At 47.1% G+C, this 21,265-nt stretch overlaps 1 protein-coding gene across 1 annotated transcript; it reads right to left on the bottom strand.

Annotated features, from left to right (window-relative positions):
• Positions 1-327: 327 nt before the first annotated feature.
• Positions 328-20,132, bottom strand: LOC144157917 (uncharacterized). The gene is made up of 5 exons (XM_077688633.1): positions 19,913-20,132; positions 16,827-17,161; positions 10,755-10,946; positions 6,972-7,182; positions 328-1,907 (listed from the first exon to the last, which is right to left on the bottom strand). The coding sequence occupies exons 1-5, from the start codon at positions 20,117-20,119 to the stop codon at positions 1,407-1,409; spliced, it is 1,446 nt and encodes a 481-aa protein (XP_077544759.1). The 5' UTR covers positions 20,120-20,132; the 3' UTR covers positions 328-1,406.
• Positions 20,133-21,265: the final 1,133 nt, after the last annotated feature.

Raw genomic sequence — 21,265 nt, 5'->3', positions numbered from 1 at the left:
ATTGTGAACGGATTTTCATAATTCTTGCGGGAGGAGATTTCTGGGACAATAGACTTTATCCCAAAATACAGTACTAGTAGTCCATGGCAAGTGTTGCAGGGTCCCTTTAAAACTCAGAGTGCATCAGTACGAACGGACGATGACGCTCATCACACAGGTCATACACAACTTGCGTCGCAGTACTTCGCACCCTCGGAATCGTTCACGGCGTGGAGATGTGTGATTTTTTTTTTTTTTTCCGGACTATTCTCCGCTTTGCTGTGCCTTAAGCTTTTCCTAAAATAGATGTAAGGCTTTCATCTTAAAAGTGCGTAATTTATTACATGTCAAGAAATCGGGCTCTTTACGGCCGGCTGTACTCCTGGCAGACAGATGGCTGTTATTCAGTCTGTCTAGGAGAGGGTTTTTCAAATTTTGTTGCTCAAGAACGTGGCTTATCTGTTCACAATAAAATCCAAACTCAAGTCAAGCCCAAGTGAGTGGCATGCTTCAGTTCTGAGGGGTAAAATTTAACCTAGAGAAATGAGCTCTGTCTGTTTTTGAAAATCCCGCAATGGAATTCACTGCGCCGTCGCAAGGGTGGTGCTGCCATCTGGCTAAGCATCAGCGGAGCAAAGTAGAGGAAGGGAAAACGCGCGCTACGATCATCTCGTTTGAATGGGGCGCTGAAACGGGCACATCTGAAACATACGCAAAATTGTCATTTTCCTACAACCGTGCTTACTATATCACAAAACTGACTGACAAACCATTCTTTTAAACGGAAATTTAAGAGATCGCGCTAAAAACTACCTACAAAATGTTTTAAATACATATGAAGTGTCCGTAAAAGAGGGCATGATTTTAAAACAAATCCTGGAGTGAGCAGAATGATCCTTTAACGAAAATTCTCTCTGTCCAGTTTGAGCCCGCGGCGAATCAGAACTTCGTCGCACAACTCGTTAAACGTATATACATAATTCTAACACGATCGCCGTTTCGAAAGTTGGTGTCACCACTTGAGAACAGAACATAACTAGGGAGATTTGGCTACTATAGACAATGGTGGTTTGGTAACTTCTTTGGAAACGAACAATCCTTTACTTCGTCATGGGCGGGGCGAATCCCATATAGATAGTGTCACTAGTTGGTAATGCACTGAACTCCTAACGCCAACGGACAAGGAAAGAAAACCAGGGTGTCACAATCCTTTCAAAAGAGCAAACAGAAAAAGTTCAGTCACAAATTTCAACTGGTTTTCGTATTGTGTCCTTCATGACACCCATATTAATGCCACTTCGGTAGTATAAACAAGCAGAAAATGAAATGCAAATACACAACGAAACAAATTTGGATACTGAAGTGTTTAGACGGCTGAGCAAAAGTGCTCGCTGTGCACTAAAAAACGCCTTTGACACATTTGGACGTTACTGCACCCCACGACTCGCTCTTCCGTAGGGGCAGCGGTCTTCAGGGTTCATGTAAGAGCCCACGGGACAGGCAAAGGCCTTGGCAAAACGCGGAGAATTCCTCGCTGCCAGGTTGCACTGGTGCGATGCATTCGGGTCTCCCTTGGTGCACAGCCCAACGCAGGCGCCGACAAAGAATAGCATGTCTTCATTCATCGACTCGAATCCGGGAAGGTTCATAGGCAACGTGGCTTGCGAGTGGAGACCGGCAAAGTCGACAACCACTTCGGTGGCTAACGTCCTTCTGGCGGTGATGGAGTTGTCAGCATCCAGGCGAGCTTGTGGTTGCAGTCGCGCGAGGCATTCTAGCCACGAGCGATCCAGACGCACGTGCAGGGCCAGTGCTGCGGTGAGGTCCAGGCCCAAGCCACCGTAGGTGAGAGCCGGCGGCAGGTCAGCCCCGAACAGAGGCGGAAGGAGCCACGTCAACGGTACCGAGGCCTTGCCTGCTTGGGTGGCCTGCGAAAATTGGTTGTATAAATAGGTTCTTCCATAAGCATCCGGTGCTTCATTCAGTGTTTTAGCAGCCGAGATTTTTAGCTTTTAATTCTGCCGGGGAGCGTTACCAGAACACTCGGTCCAGCCGAGCGCACGTGAGCGTACGCCTCGTGAAGACCGCCCGGCGTTGTCAAGGCTTGCGCCACGAGAGGAGTTCGGGAACAAAATGCCAAGAAAAAAATCTGCACAAATTCAGAGATTTGTCTACTAATGTGGTGCATTCTATGCCACTTATCTAGAGTGTGATTTCTTTACAGCCAAACGTTTTGGTTTTTTTTAAATTCTGCTCGAATAATTATCTTTATTTACGCTATTATGACGATTACAGTTGGAAATTCCGCCAAACGAGCATTTTTTTAAATGCCGGGCGTGACACTGTGCGTGACATTATGGTATTTTTTGCCATTTTTCTCATTTTATTGTTTTTCAGCATTCTGTTCGACCAATTATTTTCATTTACGCTATCATAAAGATTGCAGGTGGAAGTTCCGCCAAACCTGTATTTTCTTTTGGAAATGCGGGGCGTTACACGGTTGATCATTTCTGCCTATGTTTTTCTTTTTTGTATTCTTTGGTTCTTCAGCATCCTGTTCGACCAATTATCGCCCTTTACGCTATCATAAAGATCACAGGTGGAACTTCCGCCAAATCTGCATTTCTGCGGTAACGCAGGGCGTTACACGGTTCGACTTTTTCCACTACCTTCTTCAGCAGCAGAGCCGTTGTATTAACTTTAAGGTCGCCGTTGCAGGAAAAAAATAAACAGAAAATATCGCGCGCCCGTGAGCGCGTGCCTAGGGCGACCGCCGAGTCCCCTACTCGCGCAGTGGTTTTAGCAAAAAAAAAAAAACTTTAGCCCTGTGGTTAAGCGTTATCGCGCATGTTACTGGCTAAGCCGTTGCGCTGCTGAGCACGAGGTCGTGGGTTCGATTCCCGGCCGCGGCGGCCGCTTTCCTGATTCTGGCGAAAAGCAAAACCGCCCGTGTGTACGAGATTTAGGTGCACGTTAAAGATCTCCAGGTGGTCAATATTAATCCACAGCCCTTCACTACGGCGCGCCCTATCACCTGCGTTGCGTCGGCGCGTACAACCAATCAATAAATCAATCAAAAAACAGCAGCCGCGCTAAGGATAAAGATGCAAAGGCGCCCTGCTTGTGGGAGGTCACCGCGGCCGCCGCATTATTTAAAAGCGAATATGAATAATTGCAGACATAAGTACGAGTGTGCCAATTCTTGCTGAGATGACCTGCAGAGCCCCCCACCACAGCCTCCAGTTGATGACAAAGAGCTGCTAAAAGTCTACAATGCTGAGGATGATTTGCGTCCACTGCTCAGACGAGGAACTCTTCGACGCATTGGACCACGATTGCTAGTGCCGCCATCATGCAAATAAACAATGATACTGAAACTGAACGATGTATCCGGCAGTGCTCACAGCTTTTCCAGTCAAGTCTTGGCGTAAGTGCAAGCTTTCATGAATTTTAAAGGAATTCTTTTTAGCTCTACCAGCAACGGATCTTTCGTGGCGTGCGGGACAACAAACTCCCAACGCGGCAGAGCGCCGGCGGGGGGGGAGGGGGGGAAGGCGGAGGGGTTCCTCAAGGAGCAGACATGTAGATTCCGGGGCGAATTCACCCAGCCTTCCCCGCGCGGAAGTGTCTGCTCACAGGCTTCGGCGTCGGCGGTACGGTTTTGTCGCCGGCTTTAGCGATGGTTGTTTTGGGCCTGTTTTGGTGCATCTTCGCGTCCATTTCGCGCTGCCTTCGCACGGCTTGATTAACTTCTTCGACAGCACCTTCTGTGTAACCCGCACCCGACGGAATTAATTGGTCGTACGGCAAAGCTACGTTAAGGATTCGTTTGCAGGCCACGAAAACAAAATGTACAAACAACATGCAGACATCAGGGACCGAATTCTCTAAAACGACGGGGCGTCATTTTGAAACGACGGGGTAGCGCCATGCAAATGCATGTGTTCTGGGGTTGGGGCCGTCGCTTTGGGGTTCTCTGAGGTAGGATGAGCCGCAGAAAAGCGCTGTGGCAAGGGCGGAAGCGACACCCACTGCCCCCCCGTCGTTTCACTTGTGGCTTCGCGCCCTTGCCACGGCGCTTTTCTGCGGCTCATCCTACCTCAGGGAACCCGAAAGCGACGGCCGCAACCCCAGAACACATGCATTTGCATGGCGCTACCACGTCGTTTCAAAACGACGCCCGTTTTTTAGAGAATTCGGCCCCTGGCCGCTAGAGAAACGCTACCGTTTCTGCACTACTTGCCATTAGTGGGACTCCGTTTTATAAATTGGTGAATGCCAATTCGGTTGTGTTTTAAAGGGTATTACAAAAGGCGAAAGGGTCAACTGGACATGATAAATAGCGATTATAAAAGTTCCCCCCGGTTTCTCGCTATCCTCAAACTCACTGAACCAACAAGTTTAAATCGGCATAAATTGCTATCACTAAGCTCACATGCCCAATTGTGTCGGTGTCTGCGCTTGTGTCACGCGGTGGTGTAGCCCCGGGCTAGCACATCAGGATGGATAGGTTCCGCTGTCTCACCGTTCGACAGATGCTCCCCTCCCTTTCCTTTCTGCCGACGCACGTTTAGGCTTCAGCGGCGGCGTCCGCCGCTCTAGCCCCGCCACGGCCGACGCTTCGGCGTTCGGGACGCCGTCCCCGCGAATTCCAGGTAACGGCGGGCATAATCTCTGGTTTCCCTCTTTGTCCAGCCCAGTGTGTATTCAAGTGATGTCGCATGGGCAATTGTTGTGGGTGTCGTTTATAGCTTTAATTTCCAACCACCTTCCCAGCGCGGATTGAAGTCGAGTTTTCATTTATTTTTATTTATTTTTTTTTTCAAAATTATGTTCGATCAATGATCTCCATCTACGCGATTATGGCAGGTGGCACCTCCGAAGGTTGGCATGTCTGTGGAAATTCAGGGTAGTGCACGGTTCGCCACTCTTCGCGATTTTTGTTTTTCTAATATTTTGGTCCATTTACACTATTATAACGAGTGCAAGTAGAACTTTCGCGAAATCTGCATTATTGCGGAAATGCAGAGCGTTACGAAATCATGGGTGTGAGGGTACTTGGCGAAGAATGCTACGCGCGTGGCGTCGGCCAGCTCGACCTTCGAAAACACCATGTCCAGCGTTCGTGGCGTGATCTCTCGCGGGCTCTTTTACTCGCCAGTTCACGTGCGGTCACGCCTGAAGTGGGGAGCACTGACTCCGAGTTCGCGATACAGACGCTGATTTCGCGAAGCCGGTTGCCGCCGGTTCTAGCGCGCTAACCGGTCCACTTTGGTAGAGCTGTCGAAGCCTGCGGACTTTTTTGAAATTGTTCCGGGCATGCCAGTCATGAAAAACTTTCGACGGAAAGTTTGGAGGTCCATGTAATGTGCAACAGCCGAGTCAAAGGGAGAGGAGCTGCCAGCCCTGCGGTGTCTCCTGCCTTGTACCACTGGTGCAAGCTGCGAAAATTTTTTCTCATTCAGTGCTTTATGAGCCACTGGACCAAGAGAGGCAGCGAGAAGCAATCTCGGCAAGCAGCAGGAATACATTAAGCGCCGCATGTTTAATCATTCCAAGGAAAGTCTATTCTGAGCTTAAAACCCTAGTGAAACGTTCCCTATAGCTTGTGTTCACTGGTGTGGCACGCATGCAGGCTACCTTGAGTGCGCCGTTAGTGGTTACGTCGGGTTCCGCGGGACGGCGGTGCTTGTCCGTGCTTAGCACATGATTTGTGTTGGACGTTCGAAACTCTACCCACCGAACGCAATGAAATGCCTCGAGTACAATAGGAGTGCGACTAATAACATCTCTGTTGACACCACCGTGTTGAATCGTGGAGAAACGGAGCAGACGGCCCACGCCGGTATATTTTTCTTCGGCGTGCGGGCCCGGGTGCAAAAGCCGCGCCATGTCCGTGGCGCATCGGCCATGTGCGTGGCCTTTACCACTGTTGCCAAGAGAAGAAATTGACAGCTAAACGTTTCAATGAATACCACCTACAAACGAAATTATGTGAATACGGAGTTCATACGGAGCTTTCCGGACCTAGGCATAGCTAGCGCAGACAATCTTTCCAAAAAGAAAACCGAATTATTTCCAAAAAAAAGAGAAGTTTGACGCCGTTTTTGTGTTTGTGTCGCCATTAAAGCTTGAAATACGGCACCAGATAGTTTCCGTATGCTTTCGGTACACTACACCTAAATCGAATTCATGGGAACCACGATTTGACATTTCTGGCAGTTGTACGGATATAAAAAGGGTGTCAAAAATTTTAATACTCTTGACTATTGTCGTACGTCGCGGAAATATAATAGTGTTCTTTTTTGCGGCCGCTTTGTCAGCAGAGGTAAGGATTTTGCACTACCTTGATTCCGTACATAAGGAATGTTCCAGGAGGGCACAATGCCTCTGTACTGTTCCTCCACACTTGTGACGTGCTTGTGAGAACGTATCGACAAAGTTACCATAGAACACAGGAGGAATAACAAAATCAGTTGCGTAGATAAGCACTCAACCAGGCTGCGAGCAGCTGTGACACAAGAAGTCGGAGGAGGTACACTCCAAAAGGACCGCGTGACACTGATTGAAAGCGGAGAAATATTAAAATGTAAGAGGAGGGCAGTGGACCTCTTCCAGCTGCGTAGGCCCCTTGTAGCGGCCGCCGGAAAGACACTTGGGGGATTATAGAAGACACCCCCTTTTTTTCCTCCTTCCCTGCGCAGTGGAGGACGCCGTCCCAGGCGTCATGCATGATTTTGGTGGCACAGAAATGTTTCGATGGCAGCCATAGCGCCGACCTGCCCGCCACTTTCAGGGCTCAAAAAAAGGAGCAGCTCTAAGCTGGCTCTGCATTCGCAACTAGCTAATGTAATATGACGTCGTTTTGTTTACAATTTGCCTCCCAATAATAGTGGATGGGTCACTGGGAACAAGACTACCGCATGCGCAGAGCGCTAATGGAAAAAAAGGTAAATTCTAATATAGAGATTCGCTCGTTTGCGTCAACCTACCTGCGCCCGTGTAGCCCAAGGCGGTGGAAACGGGAAATGTGGGGCGTTGTTATGGGTGATGCTGGCGAGCTCTTTGCTGCGTATCTGGGAGAGCGCAGACAGGTACGCGTGCAGAAAGGGCCGCTCGTCCGAGTGGCCCTCCACTTGCACGTCTTCGTAGAAGGCGTCCAGCTCGCCCGCCGTCGGAAGGCCGAGGCTAGTGGTGGAGTTCCTGCGACGGAAACCGGAACAATACGATAGGACGACATCTTAAAGGAGCCATGAAGAGAAAATACAACTTTGTTTAATTGGAAAGAACTAGGATTCAGTATCTCACTCAGCTCCATTAGAGCCACAAAAGATGTTTTGTTAACGAAAAAAAATCAAGAAGTATTTAAAAACTTTCAAATTTTGCGCCACAGTGACGTGTTATGAGCAAGAATGACGTCATACGGGACAACAATAAAATATAATTTTCAATGCGTTAACTGCACGTTAGCATTCAAGTGATGCGGTCAAATGGAACTAGAGGCCCCATTACAGACGTCCAGTCATGCGTCGTCGCGACAGGTCAGTTAGGCGGCCGCCAATCGCACAAAGAAGGTTCCGTGACGTCATAGAAAAGTTGCGGGAAATTGGCTAGGGGGTCGCCACGGCTTCACGCCTTTTCTTTAATATCTCCGTTATTTGTTCGACGATTGCGATTATATTGGTATCATTGTTATCGGGAATAAGCAGTTTTTCTATTAAACCCAACTTGTATTTTGTCTTCATGGCTCCTTTAAGGCATTGGAGGGTTAAATTTCTACATATTCTTAATGCCAGAACGTTCAGTGCCGTCTGGGCACCGCGGAAAATGGTTATATCAGTAGCACGCACCGAACCCTTAAACGAAATAAAATTTCTTGGGCGTGAATGCCGTGTAAGCCAATTGTTGTCCGCTGCCCTTTTTGAGTTGTTGTTAAAGTGAAGGATTTACGCAATAACCCAATAAATTTTGGCGATATTTGTCTGAACTGGTTTTGACCTTTGATATTTAGCCTGACCAGTCACGTAGCAGCTGGACACGTGAAACCGTAAAAAGAGGAATGAAGAGTTGGGAGGACAACGGAGGGATGGAATAGTGCATCGCTAACCTGAAGTGACGCAAGAACGTTTTCAAATTAAGCAATTCCATTTGTCTTGCAATTCGTCAGTCTTGTGTGTAATTGTACGCTTGAGCCCAAGCACGGCCTATAGAAGAAAATGCCAAGAAACCCGTAGTGGTAGACATTATTTGGAGGAAATATGCTTTGAATAAATAACACTCCAAAGAGGAGTTGGGCGGAAGGCCGCACAAAATCGAAGTTGGCGAGCAGTTACAACAAATTTGTTCAAGAAAAGACAAGATCGCTTAAATAAGTAAAGTCGAGGCAGTTCTGGCGTGAAACACGGCTCTTCTAAAAAATCTCTTGGAGGACATCCCTTCCAATCCGTCAGGTCTTAGCCCAAGATTGTATTATAGTATTGGCAAAAAACATATAAAATTATGTAATGCACTTTTGGACGACAGCTGGGCCTTGCTGGAAGATCTGTAATCATGCTATTTGTGGCATATACTTCCAGTGTCTACTGTGTTCCCTATCATGCCTGCTACCGTGGTGCATTCGAGTACTTTTTAGCGCTCTGCAAGAAGATAGCAGATATAATTGGGGTTCAATTTCGGAATGTATGAACTTATCGGTTTCAAACTGAAGCCGCAATTTGCCACTTCATCCAAACGGCCACATTCTCCGAGCAAATTCAGGCGGTAAATCTGGATCCCCTACCCATACTTTTTTTTAACCAACGGCTTCTTCTGGTTTTCCTATGCCTTTTTCTCGAGGTACGCTGGCCCACAACAGCACACCTAGTAGCACTCACCATTTTGTTTCCACCAAGTGAAAGCTTTCGAAAGCGATGAGCAAAGCAAGATAGATACACTTTGATAAATTCTGATTGTGGGGTTTAACGCGCGGACGCTACACAGGCGATGAGCCGAGCCGTGGTGGAGGTCTTCGGTTTAATTTTGACTACCAGGGGATCTTCAACATGCGCCGAAATCCCGAACACACGGGCGTTTTCGCTTTTCACCTCCATTAGAAAAGCGGCCGCCGCAGCCAAAAATCAAACCCACGTCCTTGGGCTCAGGAGCACAAGGCCATAGCCAGTGAGTCATCGCGGCGGGTACTTTGATAAATTGTAATTGGTCAGCCGAGCTAACAGCCACAAGAGACAACAAAGAATAACGTAAAAATAGCGTGATATCAAGAAATAAAGATAACAAAATGGAGGGGTAAGAGAGAGAAATAAGTGTAAGCAGGTAATGTCTTCTCACCGACGCACATCCGGACAAAACTGCGCTAAGAGGAGCAGACACCGGCGTCTAAAGGTTGTAGAAAAGGATCGACGACTTTTCTTGACACTAACCCAGGAATCGCATTGAAGGGTTATGCTCCACACACAATTTGGCTGTTATCTGTTGTCCGGTGCACAATATGTATGCAAAAATCGTTTTGTACTGTCATCAAATCAGGTTGCAGTTTTCGCTCTCGTCTTGTTCCGACGCGAAGTTTAATTTACCTATTTCGGGCTTTTAGTCACGGCCCTTCTTTAAACCTAGCCGCTTGTTTTGTGTAATTTTCTAATAGTTCTTACTCAGAAGACCGATCATACAGAACCACCGAACACACACTGCCCTTCACTGAATGGACCAGTTGATCACAGCCCGTGGTTCACGCCTACCTCGAGCGAAAAAAAAAAAAAACCTGCCAGACAATTATGTACCTATAATGCAACTTTCAGTCGCGTTTAATGATAGAAATCGCTAATTAGACGATGACGTTTTAGCCAAATGGCGTGAAAGCCAAGGATGTGCGAAAATTCACCACGGCAGCGTCATCTTTTCTCCCTCGTCCTCGCCTTTCGCGCAGTCCTATTTCAAATGAAACTTCACAAACCAGCCCAAGATGGATCCCAGTTTAGATGGGTTTTAGGGCCGAAGCTCCTTAAGTCATGGGTCTGTCCATCCCTTGTGTCTCGTGGTACGTGACCGCCGCATGCTTTCGGAGATGTGCAAAGTGGGCCGCGTTGCAGGCGCAAGAACCGGCTGCAACCGGCAGCGCAAACTCGGCACCGGGAGCGCGAGCTTGTCTGTGTTCGCCAACGGAGGCGCGAGCGCACGTGCACTGCGAGGGGGAGATCACGCAAGAGATCACGCCACGAACGCAGGCAGTCGTTCTCGGAGATCGAACGAGACGCAAGGACCTTTGCTCGTTTCCTCTCGTCTTGTTCAGGCACAAGTTCGCCCTAAATAAAAGTTCTTTCTTTACCGTTGTGTCCCATCCTACGTGACAAATTGTGGTAAGGTGCGGGGTAGTCCTCGATGGCGCGGGGTCTTTCACCAGGTCTGGGCACACAGTCTTACGTACGCACACAGTCTTACGTCTTTCTTAATGATGTAATGGGCGAACTTTCACGGGAGAGTTACGGTTACCGATGATCTCCCCCTCTCGAGCATCGCCCCACTTATCATTCATTCCGTGGATATGGCGTGATTTTTTCGCGCTTGTAAGTATGCAAAACGCGACCTTTTCATTATTTTTTGCTTTTAAATCGGGAGCAGGGGGGTTTCGGGCCAGCATCTGTCGCGTGTAAATATTTTCGTGTGTGCCAAATTCGGGTGCCACAATTTCCGGCTTCTTCTTCTAGGGACCTTCGACGGCATTTGCGGCTCTACGTTCACTCGTAGTCACAACATTTTTCCTCTTATTGTTCACCACTCACCTGGATGCGATCTCCATGCCCCTGTTCTTCAGAAAATTGCTGAGGGCCTCGATGACGTCTCTAAACACGAGGTCCGCTTCCTCCCAGCCTCTGGGAAAGTCTAGCTGTTCCATGTAGGGCAGCACAGTAGGGTACGGCATCAGCCTGTACAGGGCTTCGAAGCACGCGTCCTCGGATGACCCGTGCGACAACCTGCAGTAAACAATTTTCATTACGTTTGGGGTATAAATTTCCGGCCGTAAAAAAATGAATCTTTCAGGTGGCAGATATCGTTGAAAGTGCCAAGAAGGGAGCTGCTGAAGCAGTTATTATTGAAATGAAGGCCTAACTATTGTGTAAAAGTTTCAGTTTAGCTGCTCACGTAACCGAAAACCAGGCTCTCCGTGGGATAAGTGCATCTTTTAAAAGAAAACGTAAACCATCCAAAAGGGGTAATCAATGCAGTGCCGCTCATTCCCACGCAGAGGCATGCGACCGTAAAGCCATCTAGCGACATTTTTATCAAGGAACAATATTTTTCCTCCACCTCAATAAATATAATGAAGCCTGAATGACGTAGTGGCATTGGCCTGAACGTTAGTGAGTACCGTTAAAGAGATATGTGTGAATTGTCATGCAAAATGTAAGCAGCCTGGCGTAGACTTTTTTCCTTATGAACTGCTGATACTGCTTGCCTGTTGGCTGTGAGTTTAATCTCAGCATGAGCAGACCACCAGCCAATTTATTTTAAAGACGATAGTCTTTCTTGGGCTACTTAAACCCAGAAATTTTGGTCTGTCTGTCTGTCTGTCTGTCTGTCTGTCTGTCTGTCCGTCCATCTGTCTGTAACTCGATTCAGCCACCCTACCAAGGTAAAATTCTTACTGCGCAATAGTCTTATATACTCACAGCCAAATGTAAACGTCTAAGCCCGGTTTATATGTTCATACTTGTCAACTTTGTTGAACAAGAACACGACATTACGCAAATATGACAGGAATTTAGTACAACAGTGATTGTACATCTACTGCAGAAAACCGCCGCCTCCTGGCGGCATATGAAAAATCACGCGGGAACAGCAACGAAAGGTTCCACTAGCTACGTTCCACGTTTTGCTTGGAACGCACGTGGAGCACGGCCACGCGGTTCTATAAACCTTGTAGTCGGCCGCCGCCATTGACGCGCGTCTCCGCCGTACTGCAGCGCTGGCATCTAGGAACCCGGCCTGTAGCAGTGGAACGCGGTAAATTCAAATCGCCCTGCGCAAACCTTTAGTGTGTTTACCTTGGGATGAGCGCGACGGTACAGTAACATCATGAAAGGTGAGCGGGAAAGCAAAGGGGGGCATTTGCTTGGCAAATGTCTAGAAAGACTATCGTATTTTGACATTTGCAACGAAAGGAGCAGATACGCGGCCAATTTTTTAGCATGGCTTCAGTTTTCTGGTTTCCATATGTTTTCATAGATTGCGTTTTGCAATTCGCAACCGGCTCTTATGCTTGACTCCACCTTACTGCACCCGAGATGGACGTGGCAAATGCGTTTAGCGCGTTCTGGGGAAGGCCCGTTCTTCGGGGAAAGCGGTAAGCCTGCACGCGAGCTGAATCGCGGAGACTATAATGTAATTAACCGTGTCTTGGGCAAACCAATGTCGTCCTCAGTGGTATAGGGGAATGGTGGCATTCATATATGTGAGAGGGTCGCGTCCGTAGCGTCACATAAGCCCGTCCACATTTTGATGCACCAAATTTATCAAAGGCTATTTCTTAGTTGTAATTAAAAGAAGAACATTAATTATGAATGGCCGATATAAAGCGAAGTTTCATTCAATTTATCCGTGTTTAATCCATCAATTTTAAGAGAGGGCTTACTATTATGGGCGGGGGGAGGGGGGGCGTTAAATCACCAAACTAGATACTTCAAAAGAATTCAGATGGAAGCATTCTTTCATCGGTTTTCCTCTGACCCAAAGTTTTGATGTAAAAGTAATGTTAAGACACATTCATTAAGCTTCTTTTATCAACGCACTGCACCGAAAACTAGGAGTAGGGAGCGAAAAGCCATGTCACTGCGACAAAGAGCTCAAAAAATTGGCCGCGTAACTGCTCCTTTGGTTGCAAATGTCGACAAAGGGCGATAGTCTTTCTCGTCATTTGCCAAGTAAATGCCTCCTCCCTTTGCTTTGCCGCTAACGTCTCTTCCGCGGCGCTCCTCCCAAGGTAAAACACACTAAAGGTTTGCTCTAGTAAATTTAAATTTACCCCGTTTCACCGCTCCAGGCCGGGTGCCTCGATGGCAGCGCTGCAGTACGGCGGAGACGCGCGTGCATTGAGTCGCCTTACTACAACGTTTATAGAACCACGTTGCCCTTCTCCACGTGCGTTCCAAGCGGAACGTGGAACCTATCTAGTGGATCGTTTCGTCGCTGTTTTCGTTTCATTCCTAAATACCGCCATGAGCTATAGGGGCGCTGGAAACAGCAGACAACATATTTCTGCAATTTATGTATTTCGCTTGCTATGTCCAAAAATCAAGCATCCATAATTTTTTCAATAAGGGAACACTGCAGATATCACTTATGTATGGATTTTCCGCCTCATATACTCATAATGTCTTGTTCTTATTCACCATTGTTGACAAGTATGAGCGTCAACACCAGAATTAAAGGTTGAGAGTTGTGAGTATATAAAACTATTATGCAGATTCCGTTTCACTTTGGATGGGTGCCTGAATCTAGTCACAGACAGACAGATAGACAGACAGACCGATGACAGACCAAGATTTCTGGGTTTAAGTAGCCCAAGTAGACTATCGTCTTTAAAACGCAACATTAACGCGATGCTAACTCCCAAATTTGAGAGCAGTTGCAAAAGCCAAACGGGCAGACGACTAGGTGGGCGTACGGATATCACTTGCTTTAGCACAGACGTAGGACAAAGGTGTGGTGTAGTGGCGCCCTCTGGTGGAGCGCCCGCGCACTGTGTGTGCTTGTGTTGTATTAGTTTGTAACTAGATGTCGTTGCGGTGGGACGCACGTGAGGGGAATGCTCCAATGTCCTGATGTGAAATAAATCATTCTTTGTCTGTGGTTGAAGTAGCGACGTCGCACTCTCTTACGGGTTGTGCCTGGGGCCGGCGCGACCACCTTCGCTCCTGTCGCTGCCAATGTCGCTCGCCGTCGCCCACGACACAACAAAAGGCACTTTGCGTGGGCTTTGCAATTTGTTGCCGATAGCTGCTGGGTAAAATGAAAGGTATGAAATAGCCACCAACGCAAACGCACACAGGCGCCCAGTGGTACCGGCGCAGCTTCAAAACGCTACCATAAAAAAATGGCGGCGGCTAGGTCTCACCTTAACCAGAACGGGCTATGGATTATCTTCAACTTTTTTGTCTCCTTGAGCGCGGAATGTGCTTGAAGCGCCTAAGATTTTATCAAAATGTGTTGAAAATTCTAACGCTCGAGCTTCCTATGGCTTGGCTATACTGTATGTACTAATAGTACTGCCTTGGGGCTACGATGTTCATTTCTAGTTTATAAACATTCAGAGACGGCACACCTGGCTACGAATTTGAGCAGTGGCTGGAGTTTTTACTCATCAAGATTATTGGTTGATTCATGCTGATTTACTGAATGTATGCGTTGAAAGTAGGTGACATCGACTGCCTCAGTCATTGATTGAACGATTGAATGATTGTGCGCATGACTGAATGATTGGATGAACAATAGATCAACATAAAAATAAAAAATAACAAATTAATCAATTTATCAATTGATCGATAGATGGATTGAATGATCAAATGATTGATTGATTGATTGATTGATTGATTGATTGATTGATTGATTGATTGATTGATTGATTGATTGATTGATTGATTGATTGATTGATTGATTGATTGATTGATTGATCGATCGATCGGTTTCTTTACCGCAAAGAGGGGGAATGTGTATTTTCAACAGTATATGAACACGCCTTTTTTGTTTGCAGGTTATGACTCTTATGACGCAACTACGAACATCTCAAAATCCCACAAGTCTGATGACAAGCTTCACATTGCCATCCTGCGCTTTCCCTCGACCCGCTGTGGTGGCTCAGTGGTCAACGCGTTGTGCTGCTGAGCACGATGACGCGGGTCCCATCCCCGGACTCGGCGGCCGTTTTTCTGACGCAGGCGAAAAGCGAAAACATCCGTGTGTTCGAGGTGGTTAAAGTTAATCCGGAGCCCTCCGCTGCAGCGCGCCTCATCGCCTGCGTTGCGTCGGAGCATTAAACCCTACAATCAATCAATCAATCAATCAATCAATCAATCAATCAATCAATCAATCAATCAATCAATCAATCAATCAATCAAGCAAGCAAGCAAGCAAGCAAGCAAGCAAGCAAGCAAGCAATCAATGTTTTCTCTAACTCGTGGACGTAACAAGGTGAGAGGTCACAACTATCACAAGCCATATGGCGACACCTAACGACGTGAAGCGGGGTGACAATTACTCCGTTTCGCCTACTTCATCCTAAATCCGTCTTCGTACGTGCTCCTGCCATGACGGTGAGCGAAGCTCCATTCAAAGACTCGCTGTTCAGCATGCTAACAGAGCCGCCAGTTCTCTACCTGGACTCGGTCATCCTTCTCCGTGTTTAATCCACCAGAAATGTCAGAGGTAAACATGTGATCTGCAGCCCTTGCCCAGAAAGCTTTGAAATCCTGCCCTCGTATGTTGTTGTGCCACACTTTCGCATTTGCTTGCTTCACTAGCTGCGCTTTACTCGTGATAGCACGCATCTACCAGCGTGAGCTATGCCAAACAAAGAGTCCTTTGAATAGTAATATTTATTTATTTATTTATTTATTTATTTATTTATTTATTTATTTATTTATTTATTTATTTATCAAAATAAAATTTATTGTCCAGAACTGCACGCGGAGCGCACCTTTTGCAAACACAGCAGCGTTACGTGTTTGACGGACTGGCTCTACCCACCCGCCGCCACAGCCAAGCAGGTGTTTGCCTCCTTGTGGGACTTCGCTCTCGCCACGGGCGTCCATCTGAGAATGTAAAGTTTGCCTGAATTGACACCACCCTCCCCACCCGCCCCCACATAGGCCGAGTCGCCAGGCTTGTGTCAATAAAGTTTAATTTATTTATTTATTTATTTATTTATTCATTCATTTATTTATTTGTTTATTTATTTATTTATTCAAAATACCTTACAGGCCCTGTATCTAATTATATCATATTTTATAACATGTAATTTGTAACACAAATTTAATCCATCAAAATATTCTTGGAATTTTAACACTCCACTATTTTGCAGATTGCTTCGAAGAACTTTTGATAATCTTCTAAAACAAAAAAAGACAATGTTGAATAGGCGCGGTCAATCAAAACGCAGTAAACCTTCGTTATATTAAAGTACCAAAAACGAAATTTGGATTTTTTATAAGCACTACTTCTGGAAAAGTATACTGGATGCACTGAAGATGGTATCACGAAAAACTTCAAATCAAGACAGAATTAATATAAAGCTTTTCTAATGGAGGCGAAAAGCAAAAACGCCCGTGTGTATGACATTTCAGCGCAAGTTGAAGATCCCCAGGTGGCCAAAATTAATCAGGAGCCCTCCACTATGGCGCGCCTCATCGCCTGCGTAGCGTGGGCGCGTTCAGCCCTAAATCAATCAATCAATCAATCAATCAATCAATCAATCAATCAATCAATCAATCAATCAATCAATCAATCAATCAATCAATCAATCAATCAATCAATCAATCAATCAATCAATCAATCAATCAATCAATCAGTTCTAATAAAGGTATTTCCTTGTAACTAGGCTTTGCTGTATTGTACGTTAGTCATAAAGATCACAAAATCCAGCAAAGTTAACCACGAGTAATCTATATCATAAACGAACATTGCCCAAAACAGAAAAAAATCTAATTTCCTTAGAACGAGTCTAATTTCTAATTCTAATTCGAGTCTAATTTCCTTAGAATTTCCTTAGAAAGAGTCGAGAACTCTAAGCACAAGATACAAATCCAATTTCTAAATGGAAACTCGCAAAGCAGAAAAAGTTTTCGTCTACAAAGGCTCACTTCTGATCTGCCAGAGGTCCTAGGTGTCGCACCAACTCCCAAGTCACATAGGCGGCCAGGTCACGTGGCTCCATGTGCGCCTCGAGAAAACCTCGGTAAGCGAGCATCGCCGGGCTCCCGATGGCTACCTCGTTCACGGCATTGAGGGCCAGCATCGTAGCTTTAGAAGACAAGGAGTCGTGCTCCAAGAGCGGCACGATGCGGTAGTACCGTTCAGGGTCTTCCTCGGGCACTCCGGAAGCCAACGCAAGCACGACCTCTTCCGCGGCCACAACGCGTGCTACGATGTCGGCTACATTGTGAATGCCGGGCGTAGCCTCCTTGGAGACGTTTTCCTTCGGTGACATGACGAGGGAAGAATGAGAAGTTGGAAGGTGAGAGAAGGTGACAACTATCTGAAGCCATACGGCGACACCAATCGAAGTGAAGTGGGGCGACAACGATGGTTACACAGAGCTCGAGACCTCGACTACTTAAGCTCTCAGCGGACACTCATAGTCAATCCAGGACTGGTGCTAAACGCGCGCCATAACTAATTTATAGAAGACTGTGACTGCTGCCTCTCAGTGTAGGCGAAAATTAAATTATCGTGAAGTCCAGGACGTCACTTATACGTCGACGTCATCTTCCAGTACTACTTTATAGGGTTCGTCGAAAGTTGGGCTCAATTTGGAATCTAAAACTTGTAATTTGAACTCGGTCTACTGTACAGTAAACTTCACATTGCTTTAATAAATCCCCAAGTTGGCACGTAGATAGTAGTAGTAGTAGTACTAGTAGTAGTAGTAGTAGTAGTAGTAGCAGTAGGTAGTAGTAGCTCCCAGTCGGTAGTAGTAGCTCCTTAGCCCGAATTGTGACGCCCTTCGCCTCCCTATTGAACAGACCATCATGCTCACGCGCGGCAGTGACTTTGCCAGCCTAGTAGTGTGCGCATCACGTTAAAATGCGAAACGGGACGGTTATCTGTAAACGCCTTCCGTCATACAATAGACGTGACTAACCTCCACGCCCAAGGCGCCTTCCCCAAGACGAAGTATCCAGGCACGAGGAGTGCATACAAAGCGTGGTCGGTAGAGAGGCCGGAAACGTGGTACCGTACTCCCTCTCGATCAAAATTACGTTTTCCTTTGCCCCATAGCAGTAGTTAGCCTGTATGCGCTTAAAGGGGCCCAAACGAGTTGTCAGCCTTACGCGATAAATTTTCCAGATTATAGCGTAAAATGTACACGCCGTGTTCTGAGTTCTTTCGTCCGATTTACACGAACATTCGAACGAAGTAAAGTCTTTCAAAGTCCCATTTTTGTCGCACTATCCTTTCTATGTGGTCATGTTGGCTAATCGACACACTGGGAAGTTAGCGGAATCATTTTAAGGAATTGCACGTCCAACCACCACAATCAATGCGGGAAAGCGAGAGCTTGGTGCTAGCTATAAACTCGCTTAAAATTAAAAAAACAATTTCAAAAGGTAAGGTTCAGCTCGTTATTCTTAGGTTTCCTGGTTGTCTAGGATTAGCTGATTATCATGCCTAGTGTTGATAAAATGATTTCCAATCCAGTATAATCCAATCCAATCCAATCCAGTCCAGTCACAGCTCCTCGCGCATGCGCAGCACGGCTCTCCAGGAGCCGCGCGAAACGGCTATCAAGCGGCTCCGGGGCAGCGTCACACCTGGCTACTGCGCAACAGAGGTGCACAGCTAGGCTTGCGTCGGCGCCAGTGCGTCTGCCGAATGCCCAGACCGGCGAATGTGCAGACCCACTTCTCTTCAGATTTCAATCTAACGCAATACAACTTAGTCCAAGCCAATCCAAGCCAATCCGATCCAATGTCCTCGCGCTTGCGCAGAACGGCCCTTCACGGCACACGCGAAACTGCACAACCTCGGCCAGTCTAGCTTACGCTACAAAACTTAGCCCAGCTTCACTGGCGTGACGTCCGAACGCTCAGGTCAACAGCGGGGCTGCCCGGCGTTCCCTAATCGCAAGTCTAAGCTCCATGGGACTTTTCATAGCCAGGAGGTTGATTCCCCTTCGCACAAATTCAAATTCTCAGTGTTCCAATGCTGCCGCCGTCTACAGGAATCTTTCGTTACTTTTGAATTTCGAACACTGAGAAGATATTTTGATGGCGAAACGTTTTTTCAAGGCGTAATTTTATTGGCTATCGCAAAAAACAAACAGCCATGTATTTTAATTTAGAAAACAATGCCAATATCACTTATGTATTGGTCTCTTCCATCAAATATGCCTGTTTCCTTTTTGCTCAACAATACTGACAATTATAAACATTGTCGCCTGATTTATAGCTCAGAAATTATTTGCCTATACAAATGCCTGGTTGCTACACATGTGCTTGGCGCTTACTCTCACCATCGCCGGGCTATATGCCCTCTCCACATCGCTGCGCCTGAGCATGAAGAAAATTGCAAAACACGGAAACATGGTTAGGAAGTTGGTGCGGCCGCCGCAGACGGCGGATATTGTTTTCTCTTGTGGCCTTAGTATCGAAAATAGTCAAACAACCTCTGTGACAGAGGACCTGTCTGTCGCAGCGTCCAATACGACTTCGACGAATTCACACTACCATTTTTTCAAGCAAGCTTCTGAGGGGCGGTAACAATTCTGCTTCTTCATCACCACCTATGCTGGCCTATTTAAGCCCACTGCCGGTCCGAGGCCTTTCTCAGCAACTTTCAACCGTACTGTCCTGCGCTGCTCGAGTCCATTCTTTCCCACGAATTTTCTTATTTCGGCACTACATCGAGTCAATGGCCTTCCCCTTCTTCTAAACCCATCTCTTGGTATCCACTCAGTAACCCTAGGGGTCGACCAGCTGTCATTCCGTGTATTTGCATGGCTCACCCAAACTCGATTCCTTTTTTTTTAGTCTAAACTAAGCTATGTTCCACCCCAATTTCTTTTCTCATCCAGGACGCTCATTTTCGGTTCTTTAGCGTTGATCCTACCATATCCGTCGTTCCATGGCTCGCTGCGGTAACCTCAGTTCTCTTTCCAGTTATTTAGTCTTTGAGGTCGTCGTTCAGCTTGCAAAAAAATACACATTGCGCTTTTGTACTTGCTCACATATGTCAGGACGACGAGGACGTATCGCTGAACGTGGTCGTCGTACGCGTTGTGGTGGCGCATGTTGGTCCTGTCGCGCCACCAGTAGCCCATGTCCGGACGCACACTCATAGCGAGCAGGGGCCGGCCATCGGGACGCCGCCATGTGGCATGTCGGTGGAGGTCAAACAGCGTCTGCGGTACGACGAGCGTAGGCAGCGCCCACATTATGCAACGTGTACGGCTGAAATCAACTGACCTACGTGACTTGATGACCTTACAAATGAAACGGTATGGAATAGATTACGTTATCCTGAATGGCAGGTTGAAGGGCCCTGTTCCGGGAGGGGAACGAAGGTACATGAAGATGGTTGAAATTTGTCCATGACAGTGTTTTCATGTGTTACGGGCGTGTTACCCCTTTAGGTGCAACACGCACGTACGCACACGTACACACATCGCAATACACCACCCAGTTATGAGGAGTCACCCGGGTCCGACAAAGCGCGCGCTCCGGCGGGCAATTTATAAATGGGTAGCGCACCACCATCACATTTGTTATTGATAGCTTGTTGTAAGACCTAAGCCCGTGATTTTATCAAATAGTCGGGGATTGCTCCTTGCACACTGGTGGTGTTCTCTAGAAATTCTGGAGAATTGAGTGAGTGAGTGAGTGAGTGAGTGAGTGAGTGAGTGAGTGAGTGAGTGAGTGAGTGAGTGAGTGAGTGAGTGAGTGAGTGAGTGAGTGAGTGAGTGAGTGAGTGAGTGAGTGAGTGAGTGAGTGAGTGAGTGAGTGAGTGAGTGAGTGAGTGAGTGAGTGATAGTGAATGAAAAACCAGCTCGCCTTCAGATTGTACAACAGGTCGAGCTCCAGGGCTAATGCCACTGGATTTTTGACGTGTCTGGAAAAGCCCAGGCCAACCTCGCCGAGGAACTCTATCAGGACGTCAGCGCGGTGTTTCCCTGCTGCAAGAAGGCAGTCGTTGTACAGAGCGGCCGCCTTTGCGGAGCTTCTCCTGGAAACTGCGCGGGAATCACCCCACACGGATCTCAGCTTCTTCTGGAAAGCCACCGGCCTGCAGGGAATATTTCGCACTAAGGTGGCGCGCACTGAACTCGGATAAGGTATGAAAATGTGAATTAAGTCGAGAAGGTGTCCTGTCCTCAATGCATTCCTTTGCGAGACGGCAGGGCAGCATTCCCATGAATTAGTTGTGGGAACGGCGCTGGCCTACGACCCCAGAACTAAACATACTCGTACTACCCATAAGGACACAGGAAAATGGAGACAAATTCAGTCGCTCCAGTAGCTAAACTGGTACAGCATCGCAGGCGCCGTCCGAAGCCTGTGGTGTGGGATCCCAACCGAAAGGT

Source organism: Haemaphysalis longicornis, unplaced genomic scaffold (genome assembly GCF_048455015.1).
Source record: "Haemaphysalis longicornis isolate Haplotype H1 unplaced genomic scaffold, Haemaphysalis longicornis Haplotype H1 scaffold_10, whole genome shotgun sequence".
In the NCBI taxonomy this organism is placed as follows: Eukaryota; Metazoa; Arthropoda; class Arachnida; order Ixodida; family Ixodidae; genus Haemaphysalis; species Haemaphysalis longicornis.
Note: the sequence above shows the minus strand (reverse complement) of the source record. Positions and strands in the feature narration are given on the sequence as shown.

Excerpts from the sequence above, each read along its gene's own strand:
- LOC144157917 (XM_077688633.1), bottom strand. The coding sequence starts at position 20,119 with ATGTGGGCGCTGCCTACGCTCGTCGTACCGCAGACGCTGTTTGACCTC. Across the intron at positions 17,162-19,912 it reads TCCTCGTCGTCCTGACATAT|GAAAACGTCTCCAAGGAGGC; the intron begins GTGAGCAAGTAC and ends ATGTCACCGAAG. Across the intron at positions 1,908-6,971 it reads CTTGGGCTACACGGGCGCAG|GCCACCCAAGCAGGCAAGGC; the intron begins GTAGGTTGACGC and ends CAATTTTCGCAG.